At 34.8% G+C, this 18,069-nt stretch overlaps 1 protein-coding gene across 2 annotated transcripts in view; it reads right to left on the reverse strand.

Moving 5' to 3' along the window:
- Fam3c (FAM3 metabolism regulating signaling molecule C) overlaps positions 1-18,069 on the reverse strand; it is a 44,519-nt gene that overhangs the window by 26,225 nt on the left and 225 nt on the right. Inside the window, exons 2-4 of one of the 2 annotated variants that reach the window (XM_015488279.2) lie at positions 13,767-13,893; positions 6,342-6,395; positions 2,055-2,159 (exon numbers count right to left, since the gene is read on the reverse strand). In XM_015488279.2, coding sequence (XP_015343765.1) covers positions 2,055-2,159; positions 6,342-6,395; positions 13,767-13,782 — 175 coding nt within the window. In that variant the 5' untranslated portion in view covers positions 13,783-13,893. The remainder of the gene's footprint in view (positions 1-2,054; positions 2,160-6,341; positions 6,396-13,766; positions 13,894-18,069) is intronic. The other variant, XM_015488280.2, reaches the window with a different exon arrangement.

Here is an 18,069-nt window from a genome sequence, read left to right on the forward strand (position 1 = left end):
GGGTCAGGGATGGGGGGGTGGAGACAGCCACAGCTGGGGAATCACCAATTACATGTGTATGATGATTGTGCCACACTATGGCCACCCAGTCCTCTCTTCACTTCTCTGAAAACAGTGGGCCTTTCCCCAAATGGCCTATTTGTACCATTGGTCCTCTGCCTCCCTTCTCTCAAGGATCCTCCTTTTCTTGTCTGTTCAATGTCTTTTCACTGATTTGTCATTTACCCAATTTTCGCTCAAAGCCTATAGAAAGTTGTTTACTTAAAAAAAAAAAAAAAAGGCACATGCAACTCGCTTCCACATCAAGCTACCATCCCATCATCATCTTCCTATACCATCAACATTTTTAGCAAAGTTGGTTACACACTGCCTCTGGAGCAACAATCAACAAGTCCTCAGAGCCTTCAATGTTGTTCCTGCCCTTCATTTGATTGAAAGCACTGTGCTCTCGAAGATCACAAGTAAAACAAAGACTCAAATACTTTGTAATAACCACTTGAAGCAGGATCCTGGGTACTTCATTTTCAGATAAATGCCAAGTGTTGTAAAACAGGTTCAGGACGAAAATAATCAGTATATTAAAAAGAAATTACTGAAAGGGAGGATTCCATTACTTGAAAAGATGAAAATGTGTAAGAAGGTGGTCTGAAGAACCAGGAGTGCAATTTAATTGTCTGAGAGATCAAAGATAGAGGAGAACTCCAGCAGACAGAAGTAAGGACAGGGTATTGAAATTACCTGGGAGGACAAAAGGCAGAATTCAATGAATACAAAGAAGCACTTGTAAGTAGTCATGGTAAGAAAATGTTTGCACAGACATTGAGGAGTATATGTCAGAACTGTCTTCAGCTTGGATACTCAGTATGTGGTCCATGCACAAGAATCTGGGCGTCATCTGGCAGCTTGTTAGAAATGCAGAATCTCAGGCCACATCCCAAATACAGATCAGTATTTTCTGGAAGTTCTTTTGACATGAAAGCTTGAGAAGTACTGGCATAGAGAATCTTAGATTAGATGCAAGAGAGTCTTTGGACTCCTTTCAATTTATGGAAAGCAAAAATCACTAGTCCAAAGATCTCACAGTGGTTCTCATTCAATTCTACCTAATAGACCAAAATACTGTTTGCAGGTTTCACTGTCTCATTTTCCATGCTTATTTTTTTAATATCTTAAACACCACCACAGCCAAAGCTTAGTCAATATAAGTACAAGGATCTACAAAGGGTATAAACAGCTTCTCTAACTTCAAATGATAAAGACCTGTGGTCTCCAGAAAAGGTTACAGAATTAATTTTATATAAGGCCATAGTTAAACATAAACAATTACTTCCCACTTAAATATGTAAGCATTAAGCTCCATTCTTTAAACTCATAATAAAATATTTACAAAACAGAAACACATTTGGTACTTAGTTAAAAAAGATATGAAATATATAAATAAAATACTATGAAATAAAAGTGGTTCCTGAGCAAACATTTCAAATTTCTTTCAAAAACTTAAGGATTTTGTTAAACACTGGATTAAGGTACCTTTTGCTGATTACATTTACAATATAGAAACATTAAATGAATGAGTAAAAGAAAACACCACATAAGGAAAAATAAGGGTAGGAAAGCAGGACAAGTTTTTATGACCAACACCTAAAATGCATTAATATGGTTCATAATCACTCAGTAACTGAGGGCGAGATTTGGGTCCAAGTTTTCTAGCAGCCAACTCAAACAGAAACAATCTAAGCTTAGGGATGTTATTTATCTTCTAAAATGTACATTCAGAAGCCATGATTATTGCCTGAAAGCATGCATAAAATAAGCTTATTAAATATGTTCAAAATGTTGAAGATTCATGCTCATATTGAATTAATTCTAAGACCTATTATGTATTTTAGAATATGTTACTGAATCACATTTACTGATAAAATAATTCCTTTCCTAGATAGAATAATTCCTTTCCTAGATACACTCAACAGCAGTAACTCAATATTGAAAACTGATAAAACTTCTGATACCCATATCAAAAATTTGGTTTAAGAAAGGAAAGAAACAAAACTTACCAAAGAGATTTCCTAAACTTGTATCCATTTTTATTTCAAATACTTGAGATATAACATAAAATGTCAGTAAAAACACTGCCACGGCTACTACCAACTTTGCAGCACCTAGACAAAAGGCAGAAATGATCAGCATTAGTTGATGAACCCACAAAACTTTTGTTATACATTTCTATGAAAAATGTAAGTTTCTTAAAAAAAATTTAAAACTAATAAGCTTCTACTTTTTATCTACTAAATTTTAATTTTACTTGAGTTACAATAAAAGTTGTACTAACAATCCCATCAAGATAAAAAATGTTCCTGATCAAAGAATTCTTGAATTAGTTATCAATCCCAAGATAGGATTGGTTGAACAATCTGCCTAGTTTTATGTAAAGAAAAATTAAATATCTGTCATGAGTTTCCGGTGGACTATGCAACTGTCACAGCTAATGGAACCCACCAACCAACACCAAGTTTGTTGAATGCCGTACTACCAATCCTTTTCAAATATAAAGGACAATGCTATACAGGGATGTTACCAAAACACTAAACCTTTTAGAGATTGCAGGGCCTGGAGAATATCCACTAAACAAGCAGTTCTCAAATAAAACATGACAGGCTTATTGTCCTGTCACCAACATACATGTCCTGGAGCTACACAAACCCTTGTGACATAGCAAACATCAAAGTCTTCCTCCCCATTCTCAATACCTAGTTTAGGAAGGCTGTCTGCACTCCTGGAGGAATAAGTTGACATCTATCCTGATGTTTCATAACATGGCTACTTGGTGAGGTTCACAAGGGCAGACTCATTGACTTTCATACCTCTGTATTTTCAATTATATCAGAGTATCTTACAAATAGTCACTATTGACATTTCTACTTAATAAGACCCATCTTTTGTCCTTTTTCTTCACAGCTAACCAAATGTAGGGAAGAAAAGGACAAAAGTGCAAGACAGAAAAGGACAACTAAGAAATATCTTCCTTGGGCTGGGGATGTGGCTCAAGTGGTAGCGCGCTCGCCTGGCGTGCGTGCGGCCGGGGTTCGATCCTTAGCACCACATACAAACAAAGATGTTGTGTCCGCCGAAAACTAAAAAATAAATATTAAAATTCTCTCTCTTTCTCTCTCTCTCTTAAAAAAAAAATCTTCCTCTTAAACTAAGTATTTCAGAGACATGTGCTTATTTAGGAACAAAAATAATGTGTATCTATACATTCCCTGTTCCCCTCTCTTACTAATGGTTTCATTTGCAGTGATATAACAGAAGTAGATAGGATCAGCAGTTATCTCACTATTCTTAAAGGAAAAAAATGCCTAGAGGTGAATGCCCAAGATAACAGATAAATTAGTGCCATCATAGAACCAGAATCCAGGGATCCTAACAAAGACTGGTGGTTTGTACAGTACTCTCTTCTAAAACCAAATTACCACATTCTTCTAAAGAAAAAAAAAAGCTGAAAGTATTAGTTAAGGAAGAATTAAAATTTTGTTTTCATTTTAAAAAGAATAAACTGCAGCTTTTGGAAAAGGGAAAGGAATGAACTGATGACTGAAGATGCTTGAAAATGCTGATTATGCTGAGAAGCAGTATGAACTAACTTGCTGCTATGAAACACTATGAATGGCTATGACTATGTTGGGACAGTGAGTAAATGTAAAATATTTATACCTTCCTCTCAATTTTTTCTGTGAACCTAAAACTGCTCTGAAAAATAAAGTTCAAAAAACAAAAAACAAGAAACTTTCCATTAACATAGCAATGAAGTGGCAAGGAGAAGCCACTCCTCTAAATCAGTCCCTGCCTCCCTCCTCCATTTCCTACCTTCTCCCCTACAAAAACTACTTCCTGTTCTTAAGAGCAAAGAAAAGCTGCCTACATTTTTAGTGCATGAGCAAGCAAAATTCCATTGGGCCTTCAACTCTTCCCCACAGGATCAAACCAAGTGCCTCATACATATTAATACTCTCAACAACTGTTTGCAAAATAGATGAACGATAACAGGTGGCATATTGTTTCTTGATCATTTAAGACTAAGACCAATGGCTTGAAGATTACATAATCACATGATAGTCTTACCATTTTATTTTCTGCAATCATGGGCCCATACAAGGAGAGATAACTCTTCCCTATCTGTCCTATAAAGCAGATATATGATAGTTTAATTGTTTAAAATTGAAATGATAATGCTTCCATTTTCCAAACCAGGAAAATGAGGCTAAAATTTTAGATTATTTGTCTAAGGTCATATAACTAGTCAGTGGTAGCCTTGAGTCTTAAGCCAAAACCAACTTGTTATGCTGGACCATTAGGGGAACTAAGAAGAAACAAAAGCTCCGAGGGAGAGAAAAGTTAGGATAGGGTAGTGGAACTTCTATTACAGAAGGTCTCCTCTATATCTGGCCTGTGTCCAGGACTGGCATCTAGTCCTGGACATGGAGGGGCCCAACCATATCATACTAATTTTCCAGGCAAGTCCCTCTTGCTTCTAGCCATGGACTACACTAGTTGTATATTCCTATTTTTCACAAACCAAAAAGCATAAATTTCAGATGTAAGAATAATGACTATATGGGTATTTCAAAACAATCAGATATTTCTTAAAATAAGAAGAGATTAATTAGTTAGAAGTAATGAAGTAACAGATGATTCATTAAAGGCAGTTCCCTTAAGACCTTTACTAGGAAAGGTGCCAAACATAAAATAAGCACTCAGTGAGTAATTACTCATCAATTAACTTGGGCATTAATTGTCAGAATCAGAAAAATGGACTACATGACAAAGTTAGTTTCAACTAGAATGAATTCAAAATTATGTGAAGAGAAACTTGCTTTATTTCAAATCCCTATGCTTCAGCAATAAACTTTAAAATCATATGCAGACATAATCATCAATCATCATATAGTCCTGCTGTGCTATAGATCATTAAAAACATAAAAAGGGCTAGGCATGGCAGCACATGCCTGTAATCCCAACAGCTCCAGGGGCTGAGGCAGGAGGAGCTCAAGTTCAAAGCCAGCTTCAGCAACTTATTGTAAGCAACCTAGTGAGACCCTGTCTTAAAAAAAATTACTTAATTAAAAGGGCTGGGGGATGTGGCTCAGTGGTTAAGTGCCCTTGGGTTCAATAACTGGTACCAAAAAAAAAAAAAAAAAAAAGGCACTGGAACATGCTTTTTTTTTTTTTGAAACCACAAGCAAGCTCTTGGTTCCCAGGAATATTATTCAACAACTGTACAACTACTTAAAAAAAAGGGATACTAATTTCATGGAACAGTGATCCAGGTTTTCAAATTTCCACAAAAGCATTTGTAACAACCTCCAGTTATCCTTTCTTTAATAATCATGTCCTTTGTTTAATAATCATGAAGCTTAACCAATTGTGCCTATTTCTATACAATTTTGACCAAAGTACGAAGACTGGTTTGTTAATTAATCCACTTTGACTTTAGGAATTTTTTTTTTTTTTTTTTTTTTTTTAAAGAGATGCTGCTGGGAAAACTATTTGGTTTGCTGGTGAGAAGATGACAAGTAAGACTGATTACCTTGAGAAATTACAATTTATCTCCTATGTTGGGTATACATTTAATAGAAATGCCTTTGTAGAATGTACACTGTCTTTGACTGAAGGACAGGTGGGGAAATCACTTCCTCTTTATAGGTAGCAAGAGTCCATTCAGGTGTATGGATGTGCCTTCTTATGTTTAAAGATAGCTAGCTTAATACTATAAACATCTAGTGATGTTTCTCAATTTCTTTAAGATGATCCTTCAGGAACAGGTTAATGTTCTTACATTATGTAACCTCACTTATGCCAACTGAACTTGAATTAACAAATACTGAGTAAAAACGTGTATTTTATTGAATCCTTTACCTACATTAGTTTTAATTTTACTTAGGAGAGATTTAAACTTTGAAATTTTAGAACTCATTTTTCTCAATAGGCTAAAACTTTAGCAAAATAAAAATCAGCCTCCTAACATGGTAAAAATCATTCTTTATATGGACATTTTATATATAATATTAGGCAAACAAGCTTAATATATAAGAAATATTAAAACCATACTTAAAATATTTAGCATTATTTCAACAAAATGTTTATTTATAAAAACATATGTAATGTTCACTAAATGTACAATTTATAATTTGCTTACTACCTAAAAAATTAGGCTAAATAATGTTAGTTAACTTTAGCTTTATACTCAATATAAAACAAAGAAACATTATTTACTGTCATCTTTAGTCATTACTAAACAAAGAGGTTACACAAAAGGCAAAATTACACTAAATTAAATATCTTACCTGCTACCCTCATGTTTAGTTTTCTGTCTATGAAACTTTTCATTAAATATGCTCCTAAATCAAAAGAAAAGAAAAACAACATTAATTTTTGAATAAATATTCTTTTTTAGATTGAATTTGGAGTATATACATAGAACTAATTAAGTAAATGTCATGACACTTCTAAGTATTCTACCCACATTAATATTTAATGAAAAAACTCTTATCACCAGGTCTGTCTCCTTTCACTGGACCATAAAATCCCAAGAGAGTGGTCTGAACCCTCAAGCTCCCTCACAAATGAAAAGTGGACAAATGAGAAAACCTGCCATTAGGCTGTGACTAGAAGACAATGTTTTATTATTCTCAGTGATTATGCATCCATAAGAAATTTATTTAGTTCAAAACTTGGGTTTGCTGACAAGGTTCAAAGAGGATAAGCTGCTTACTCTAGTCATGAACAAATTATATGCAGAAATGAGGTAAGAGTTTAGGTTGGCCAGCTCATTCCATGCTACATGCTACATGCTACATGCTACATGTTGCTGTTACTGCTACTACTACTATTACTACTACTACTACTACTACTACTACTTATTTTTCTTCTTTTCCTCCTTCTCCTTCTTTTTTTAAATATTGGGATTGAAGAGAGTCCACCACATACTAGACAAAAGCTCTACCACTGAGCTACATCCCAAGCCCTTTTTAAGAGGGTCTCAATATTGCCTAAACTGGCCTCAAACTTACAATCCTCCTGCCTCAGCCTCCCAAAGAGCTCAGATTACAGGCATGTGCCACCATGCCCAGCTGCCACTTCATTTTTGATTTCACATAATTCAGCTGTCACTATGTTAAGCATTCATGGCAAAGTCTTAGTTTAATACCAGGGTTCTCTTCATGGTTTTTAATTTACATATGCAAAATAATATATTTGGAAGTACAGAAGTATAATTTTAAACATTCCAGCAATTATTATTGACAGAATACATATCAAGTTTTTAAAAAACCTGTTTTTTGATATTATTTTACCATACACAAGAAACAGATACTATAAAATGTGTGTGTGTGTTGTGTGTGTGTTGTGTGTACCTCCTAAGAAACAACTCAACATAGGTAAACTTAAAAATTAAAAATGGAAAAGCAAATGAGTTTAATAAGAAAGCTATATCCATGTTGAGCTGGAAAACTTCCAGTAAACAATCTATTGTAAAGGAAAGGACTTCAAAGGGAAGTTGTGATTAATAAATCGCATAAATCAGAAATAAATTTTATTTTATGTTTTGATACTTAAGTTTCCATATTGATCTTTAATCTATAATGATCTACCCTTAAGGACACTGAAAGAAAGTGAGACATCCAGTTTTCCCAAAAAAGCAGGTGGCTGGGGAAGGGTAAACAGCACCCAAAGATGCATGCTCCATCCTGGCTCCTTTTCTTCTGTACAATCTACCCTGAAGCAAAAAATCAACACTTAAACTGACTTGTTCATTATTGATTTCTTTTCCTTTGTTGGTTATAGGAACACCTACAACATAGTAAAAAAAGTCAATGTTACATATCTATTTAAACTACTTAGCCACAGGCTAGGAAAACTGAAGCCAAAGTATCCACAAACCATCACATCACATAAAAAAAAAAAAAAAAAAAAAAAAGGTTGGCTTTTCAAATGAAAATCCCAACAGGTTATAAATCCTCTTTTGGCTTCCAGCAAAATTGAATTCTGCTTTCACAACACATAAGGCTTTCCTCCCAGTCAATATTCCAAATAACTTCACTCTTATCTGAGTGTGGTCTCAGAAAACTTCTTTTGAAAATGCGATAAGCAGTTGGGCACCAGACACCTGCTGTTCTATTTCAGTTTCCATTACCTGCTGAGGCTGCACCTGTATAATTACAGTCACTGCCTCCTATACCTGCCACCTGTTTGTACCTCCCAACAAGCCTGCTTCTAAATTTATCACTACTAAGACCACATTGTAAGCAACTACAATTGTCTAGCTGAATACAATTGTTTTATACTAAAATTGCTCAAAGAATTAAGTTAGTAAGATCTCTAAATTAAAATTGCATTAAATTAAGGCTTTAGTTATAACACATCTTTGTTTAATTAATGATGCAAAACTGTAAATCAGAAAAAGGAGTAATGAATATATCTGAGAGTAAATCATGGAGCATATTTATGATGCTACTTCCAAATAATTCCTGATTTATATTCTTATGATAGCACTGAATACAAAACTAAATATTTATATGTAATATTCTCAGAGGGGAACAAAAGAAAAAATTAATGGAAATCTCAGGCTAAACCACACCAACAATCAAGTGAGGATCAATGAAAAAGAAATCCAATGAAAACAAACACAACAGTACCAGGATAAAAAAAGACCTCTACTAGAAATTCGGAACTCTATCTAGATGCAACAAGTAAAGGGTTTACCATTTTTCTTACATAGTTATTAAAAGATGGAATTACAGAAACTAGTACCAGCTACCAAAACAATAGTAATTTTGCAGTGGGAGTGTATTCTTATGACAGATTAAAATTAAATAAATTAAGCACCAGGCACAGTGGCACATACCTGTAATTCCAGCAACTGAGGCGGCTGAGACAGGAAGATTGTAAGTTAGAGACCAGCCTCAGCAATATAGTGAGACCCTATCTCAAAATAAATACAAAGGGCTGGGGATACAGCACAGTGGTAGCATACCCCTGGGTTCAATCCCTGGTACTGCATAATAATTATTATTATTGTTAACTAATTAAAAACCTCAGTATATTTATGAAATAAAATTGCTCCAAAAAGTGCAAATGTAGGCCAAAACAAGTTTCAGTGTTTAGACAATAATCAGGTTTCTAAATATAAAGTGCATAACTACCTAAAAGTCAAAAGCAAGGAGGGCCTTTGTGTGATGAAACACTGAACAAATACCAAGTATGGGACCTATACTGAAGAGAGCCTAAGCTAGGACCTCAGAGTGACATACTGATTTCTCTGAATGTTTAATAATATGAAAACATTCCTTTAACTCAAGAGTCTACTTTGGTCCAAATGAATGAAGTTCTTTTACTCAAGTAAAACTAAGACTACCATGTGGAAAAGGAGGTATTGTCTTATAATCCATTAACTTAAGAAACAGCAGAAATGAAAGCACAGATCAAGTGTCTGTGCTTTCCAGTCTTTCCTTCAGAAGTGGATTCCGTATCAGGAAAACTACAAGAACACCATTCTATACACAAAATAAGCCATGAAAACAATTACCAAGAGAGGGATATTTTGTCAGTTAACATAAGCCCAGGCAGTGCATGCATTCAGTGGTGCGATTCACACACATTCTTATATTATATAACCTCCCTACCAGCCCTCTAGCTGTAGTGGGTATTATACAGGCATTATGGATGAGGTCAAGGGATTTGTATAAAGTCCTATGAAGGGTAAGGAAGAAGCTCACAAATAAATCCACGAGGTCTGATGACAAAATGCTATGCCAATCAAATTGTTCTGAAAATTTCTGATCTCTGATGCAAAGTAGCCTCTCCAGAGATTATTTAGTTTGTCAAAATGACTAAGCTTATGTGTTAGAGCCCTCCCACTTCAAAAATGATACAAGAAAATGAAGGGTACAAATATGCTCATTAGAAAACAAACTAGAAGGAAATACTATAGTTATACTCCATTCATATGAAGAAACAACCATTCAGTTCAATTCAACTTCAATTTGGTGCTAGCCAAATGACACTTTCAACTGAACCAACTAAGTTCAGATGATTCTAACATCCACACAGACTGGAGCTTTTTAAGAGAACTACCAAAAAAAAAAAAAAAAGGCAAAAGGGCAAAAAGATAGATATAAATGAATAAAGGAGTATGATATTATAATAAGTATTTTGATTTTCATCCATTATTCATGGCTTATAACTCCCTTCCCAAGGTAGGTCATTCTCTTCCACAAGGAAGTCGCTGAAACCCTAATTGCTACCTACCTTTCTATATTGGAGCTGGCCAAAAAGAAACTGACCAGTTCTCATCTATTAGCAGGTTATGAGATGCTCCTAATAATAAATCCCCAAGTTTTGAGGTCATGGTCTTTTGTGCTTTGATGTGACAGTACAGGGAAAAACTGATTTTCCTAACAAAAGGAGAATTCACACTCTGCCTATCTTTAAGCTGGGAGAAAGCCTTTGGCTGTGGACTGGAACCAAACAGTCAACTCTACTTGGTTGCTAGCTTGCAGACTATAGATACCAGACTGCATTGCCTTTAGAACTGTCAGCCAAATCCTTATAATAAATTATTACATACATAACAAATTATATATCTACAGATAGTTTATTGTAAGGAATATGTATCTACATATGTATGCTTATTACCTATATATCACCTATTGGCTATTTATTGGGGAAACCAGACTAATAAAGACCCCCTTGAGTTTGGAAGATAAAAAGTTAAATTTCATCTCCAGAGCATTAAAGTAGAAGAGTAAAACGAGATAATGCTGAAACCAAAAGAATGCTAAAACTAGAAGAGACACTAGGGTAAGTTACTTTGTTATATTTACAAATAAAAATATGACATTAAAAAGAACTATGGGCAGCTGGATGTGATGACACATGCTTGTAATCCCAGTGACTCTGGAGGCTGAGGCAGGAGGATCATGAGTTCAAAGCCAGCCTCAGCAAAGGTGAGGCGCTAAGCAACTCAGTGATACCCTGTCTCTAAATAAAATACAAAATAGGGCTGGGGATGTGGCTCAATGGTTCAAAAACCTACTTCCAATAAATAACTACATTTCTGTAAATAAACAGGGCAAGTGTTGGAAATTTTTTTCTGTAAGAGGGCCAGATAGTAGATATTGTTAAGCTTTCAGAACCTTCAGAACCGTACAAACTCTATCACAACTGTTCCCCTCCATAGCTGTAGCCAGAAAGCAACAATCAATAATATAAAAATAAATTGTTCAACTGTGTTGTAATAAAGCTGAATTTCATAAAATTTTTATATATCACCAAATTATTATTTTACTTTTTCAACCCCTTTAAAAATGTGAAAACCAATCATGGATTGTGGGACCACACAGGCCTATGGGTCATAAGGTGCAGAGCCCTGAGATGAGGAACAACAATAATAAAATTAAAGCAGAAGAATAAAAAACTTTTCTGACTATGCCCAATAGTCTAATATTTTTTTACTGGGTTACATGCACAATATACAACTCCTATACAGCTACTACTAGACCTCTTAGAAGTACTATCACAGAAGTTGAACTGATTGAGCAATCCTAAAATTTATTCTCCATCAGACATTTTCATACTCAACTGCTCTCTGAAGAATATTTTGTACATTTTTTGAGAAAAAAAACAGGATATTTCACCTTTAAAAGGGAAAAATCTTTCTCTTCCTATAGATGAAGCTATTTATCAGTTACAAAGACAAGAATAAATCTAGACTCTGTAATGTTTCCAAACCAATCCCAGGAAAAGAAAGAAATTGGCAAATCTTACTAAATTCCATTGCATTGATTATTAAATATGTTAGTGGAAAGAAGCTGACACCAGTTTATGCAAGTGTTTAAATGGGTTCATTTTTGTGATGTGCTTAAAATAGAGTTGACTCCACTAGGTGATTCTGATGTTGTGATCAACTCTTAAAATTTCAAATATTTAGCCTTTTAAAAACCTTTAATACTTTAGTAATATGTTATTTTTATCACAGATATTCACTATTATCAAGTAACCCATCTCATCCAGATGCTACCATACCTACATTTTTGCCTGGCTAGACAAATTTTTGAAATAACAAAATGGGGAGGCGAAAGATGATTGCATTTATTTGAAAGAACATTAACATTTGAAAACTCAGGATGCTCCCTGAGCCGCTATCAAGTGTTATACATACTATAAATAGAATATGGCATTTTTAATATTAATTGCTTAGGGATAAAAAAAATCCAATTATTAACGTCAGACAGTATTTAATGTTAGGACACTGTTATGTTTTACATATAAAGTATCCCCTCAAAGAGTAAATGTGTTATGTAGATTGTATAGAGGTAAAATAATTACATTATGAGAACTGTAACACAGTCAGTGGAGTCAACCAGTTAATGGATTAATAATCTGACAGGACTACTGTACTGGGTGGTAACTGTGAGCAGGTAGGGTATGGATGGAGGAAGTAGGTCACTGGGACATGCCCTTGCAGATTATATATTTTGTCCCTGGCTCCCCTGCTCTCTGCTTCCTGCCATGAGCTGAGCAGCTTTCCTCTGCCACACCCCTTCACCATGATATTCCACCTCACTCTAGGCCCAGAGCAATGGAGTTCACTCACCATGGACTGATATCTCTGAAACCATGAGCACAAAATAAACTTATTCTTCTGATGATACTGAATTCTAGAAGATGCATCTAAAAGAATCTATCATTTCTCTCTCTCTCTCTCTCACACACACATATACAGCTTTTAAAAGTGTGCATGAAATAATGATTAAAATAAAATATTGTAATGACTAACAATTTCAAAAGTTTCCCAAGTTTTTTTAAAAATATTTTTTAGTTGTCAATGGACCTTTATTTATTGATATGTGGTACCAAGAATCAAACCCAGTGCTTAAACCATGCTAGGCAAGCACTCTACCAATAAGCCACAACCCCAGACCCCTTCCCAAGTTTTTAAAAGAACAAATTAAACTTATATTTTGACTAGGGGACAAAAGACGCAAGAAAAAATTTCCCCCAACTCTTTCTGCAAAGTGGCCCCCCAAAAGGTGAGATTGCAAAACAACAGATGAAAATTTTTTAAATAATGGGTCAACTGAACCAATAAGTAAGTCTTTGAGAATAAATTTGTCATGTTCTATTGAAAACCTTGGGAAGAGAGGCATATGGATGATCTATCCCAGGATTGTTAATAGTTATCTGAATCAACACCACATGACTTTTATTTTCTTAAGTAGAATGATATTGAAATTACATTTTAAAGAAGACGAATATCTAAATGTGCTTAACAAACAAACAAAATTAAAAGTATACTATGGAAAAGCAAAAATGAGCAGGAAGTGTTTTTAACTTCCCCCTAGAATGTTAACCAATGTTAGAGCTGAAGCAAATTTGGACTACCCTGCGAAGATTCAGCTTTCCTCTACAATCCATAATAAGTATTATACCTTGTTATTCATTTGGTTCTCTTAATACTGAATAGAGTTAACACTTCAGAAAACTTATATCTGATCTACAGCATGTTGGATAAAACTCCAATTTCCTAAGGATAAAAACAGATAAAATACAGCTATAATTACCCACTGAATTTCATTTAAAAACAAGTTAACAAAGGGCCACCATCAATCACATAAGTTCCCTGCCTAAATCAACTGCACCAAAGACAGCAGAGAGAGAAGTAGCTAATCCTGACAGACACACAGATTCTGAGAGCAACATGAGTGACATACCTTCTGAGAGCAACATGAGTCAGCTCAATGTCAATCTCATAGTACAATTCCTCTGGTCCATGTGAATCCGCCACAGAGGAGACCTAAAGTTACTCTTTCCTCTTCAGAAATGTGAGAGATCCAATTTCTGTAATAACCAGTCGATCAACAAGCATTTTACCATGTTTTCCAAAAACACTTTAAGGGATTAAAACTGAAATTGATCCATGTTCTGCTTTCCTCTTCCTAAATCTAACATAGCTAAGTAACTTTCCCCACCACGAAAGGAAGCACCAAAAGCAGGTAGAGTTGTGTTTCACTGAAATCTCAACAGTGAAGATTTGCTCTAACCTACAGACATTCTTTCAATACCCAATACACCACTTCAGCTTTTCTTTTTGAATTGGCAGTTAGAGTTGAGGCCTACTCTTGAGATTTTGTGTTTACCCTACCACCTCCTCCTACAACTACTCAGCACAGGATGGTTTGCAATTCGTGTATGAGTGCATAAACAGCTTCTTGACATTAGTGACAGCTACGGACTAACAGAAAAGAATGATAAAAAGATAAATCAAACCATTATGCTACATCTGATGTCAGTGTGACAGTAAGTAAATATTCCAGTGCAACATAAGACTTCTGAACTGAGCCACTAACATAAATGACTGGAAATGAGTAGAATGAAAATAACACTGGGGCCAAGCTGGAGTGCATCACACCTCAAGAAAGCTGCACCTTTAAAACAAAGTCATCCATACAATCTTCATTACAAACAGATATCAGGTAAGGACTCCTTATATAAACTCTATTTTACATGGTACAGATGTGAAGAAATGTTGTTATGTAATTATTTCATCTCATATCATATGCCTTATAATAACCCTTTGACAAGAGGGGCCCTTTTGTTTCTTAGAAACCTAAAACCCTGTTATTGATTTTGGCACAGTGCTTCCCTTATCAGCATGTGTACACCCAGGATGAGGTTTACAACCACATTTCTGTTTCCTGAAACAACTTTATAAACAATTGCACAGATTCAATAAAATACCCTACAAAGCCGTAACTACAGTATTACCAGACCAGGGACATCAGAATCACTAGTGTGCTTTTTAAAATGCAAATTCCAGGGCCAGCCACAGACCAAAAGAATCAGAATCCCTAGGAGTAGGTGTTAAAACTCCAGCATGTTTAACAAGTTCCCCAGTGATTCCCATTCAAGCACAGATCTGAGAACTTCAGACCAAGAGCATAACAATCCAAAAAAAAAAGCAAATCTAGGATGAAAGGCCCCAAACTAAAATTCATATGATAAGAATTTTTTCACTGTTTTCTGAACACCAAGTGGAATCCTCCTTTGGGGGTGAAAGAAGAGGAGGCTGGCAGTGAATAGATCTGGAGAAAATTGACAAGGAGCAGGGAAGACAACTTCAGTTTGCAAAGGTTAAAACAGACTACTTACTATATTTTCAATTTCCCGAAGGTCTTGCAATTCTTCTGTTTTAACCAAAGCATAATTTTGATTAAAAACCTATAATCTAGTTGAAGGAATGGAATGATGATTACAGCACAAACATACCCAAATCCAAAAACAAGAAAGAATCTTACAAAATGCCATTTATTTTTGCCTGCTCCTTCAAGAATTCTACAATTGTTTAAAGGGTTATAATCTAAACAACCTTAATCCTATACTGTAAACGACCTTGGGGAAGATGGATGGACAGAAATAGGTAATATCAAGAATAATGACAAAAATAATGCAATTATAAGATGGACATAAATAAGATTATTAAGTACCCATCTCATAAATTGTGTTTAAAAAAAAAAATTCGGAAAAGGCACAAATGTATACATGGTAGAACTCCTATCCTCATCTCCTGTAGCTACTTTACATCAAATGATAAGTTGCAGGTTTCTATTCTGTGTAGGAACTTTCGTTAGCAACCACACTAATACTGTCTTTAAATAGTCTGTAGAACTGACATGCACAATGGCAGACACAATTCTGTCAGTCAAGCCTTCTGCACAAAGAAATGGAGACACAGCAGTTCTATATGTCCAACAGCCCGGGACAAACTGCAATTAACATCCTATTTCTACATCAAAATCTGATGGCAGTGGCTGGAGCTGTAGCTCAGTGGTAGAGTACGTGCCTAGCACACGGGTTTGATCCTCAGCACCACATAAAAACAAATAAAAATAAGGGAATTATGTCCATTTACAACTAAAAAAAAAGATTAAAAAAAAAAAAAAAAAAAAAAACTGATGGCAGGCCAGCAGCCATTTGCAAATAGATGCTTCTAATGTGATTTTTTTTTTCTGAAAATGTATTAACCAAAATAATTCTAAAAATTCATTGCTGTTGACCAACATCCTTCAGAACTCACTTAATGATCACTAACTGCAGGTAATGAATGGTATCCTTCCTTATGTGGCACACCTGATACCATAATACTACCTCAATAATTCTTTGGAGCTGATGATGAAAATTAGTAGGATGTGACTCATTACTAGAAAGTTTCATGGATTCACCAGGGTCCATTAAAGGATGAATGGATAAATGCTATGTGGTACTGTAACCATTTGTGTGATTTTTGATTATGTAATTTGATTACCTATGTTGGTTGCTGTATCCAACAGGACAGTCAAGATACAGAACTACTTTACTGCCAAAAGGAAACTCCATGTTGCCCTTCTACAAGCATATTCACTCCATACACTGTAGAGACTTAGAGGTATTAGAACATTTAATTTCCTTGTCTGACAAGAAAAATCAGCTCATTGTATTTTAGGAGCTATATTAAAAAAAAACAAAACAAAAAAAACCACAAAACCGTTTGAAGTATAAAAAGCCTCACCTGTTCAGCCTCTTTGATCAAATGAATAAGTATTAAATGCGCTAATTTGGTCAATGCCATTCACAAAGTAACTAAATGCAAAACTATTGCTTAAAAATCCAGATTATGGGATCCACAGATTCTTTAGGACTATGTTCAGGACAAAATTTGCTACTGTACTAAACTCTGAGCTAGATGAATTCTTTTGAAACATAAGACCAAAATTTTTCTCTCTGGGTCAACTTTATGAAATGGGTATAAAGATGAGAGGAGGTTAAACATTCACTATCTTTGAGAAAATAAAGTAGCCTTATGAAGGCCCAGGCTTTCTTATTCATAGTATCCTTGATACCTATTAATTATCGGCACATGGCAGGCACTTTAATATTTTTAAAAGACTGTGAAAACATTTTTAAATAATGAGGCTTACCATTAAAACCCAAAATAGTGAAAAACATAAGGTTTTTATGATCCCCTACAGGGAACACTACCTTTTGCCATTCAAGTCTCTTATCTTTTTGATCTTCTCTCTAATTACCTTCTCCTTTTTAATGTGACTTTACAAAGTATGTAAGAATACTTAGCAATGCTTAAGGTTACAATATATATTAAAAGTTTGTGATTATAATAAAACATTTTTAGTTTTTAAGGTCTCTTTAGTCCAGTGGTATTCACTCTTATTTTGCCACCCTTTTGAAACAGAAGCCCCCTACTTTTTAAAAGTCATATAGGTAATCTGAAGCTCCCCCAGACTAGAAGTAAATGCTGTTTATTAGCTAAAATTATTATTACTTTTCTTCCCATCAAGTAATGCTACTCTTTAATGAGTTGAGAAAATAGTGTGAGAATCTATGACACAAAGCTCCTAACACCTGTATAAAACAAAACAAAACAAAAAAAAAATGACTTAATTAGTAAAGAGAGAACTTAAGAGGCAGGCAGCCTCTAGAAGGAGGTACAAGTCAATAATACCACCCAAACCAGATGCTGACTTGCCAATTCTGCCATTTTCTTGTTGAATGGCATTTGGTAAGTTACTTTTATTTTCTAAGTTAAATGGAGATCTCTTGGTACTCTGTAAAGCACTGCTTGAACATAGTAATGCTGCCCCAAACCTGGAAAATATAATAATATATCACTAGTCCTGCAAGGTGTTCACAGGTCCAGGTGGTCTGGGGATCTGCTATTAGCATCAATCTTTATTTAACTTCTCTGAGAGCTGGCATTTTCATCTGTAAAGTTAGGAAAGAAGATAGATAAAAGGACTTATTCACTTGAGTTGTGAGAAATACACATGTGGAAGTACTTGGCAACAGTGTACAGCAATTAGGCAATTTAAGATTATTTAGTGACATTGTATCCATATATTTCTCAGTAAATAAAAAGAAACAGAAAAAGTTCTATCAATTAGAAGTTCTGAAGTAAACATATTTAAGTAGAGGATGATGTAGAGAGTGATGAAAGCATCCCTCCCCCACATCTCCCTCACC

Source organism: Marmota marmota, unplaced genomic scaffold (assembly GCF_001458135.2).
Source record: "Marmota marmota marmota unplaced genomic scaffold, marMar, whole genome shotgun sequence".
In the NCBI taxonomy this organism is placed as follows: Eukaryota; Metazoa; Chordata; class Mammalia; order Rodentia; family Sciuridae; genus Marmota; species Marmota marmota.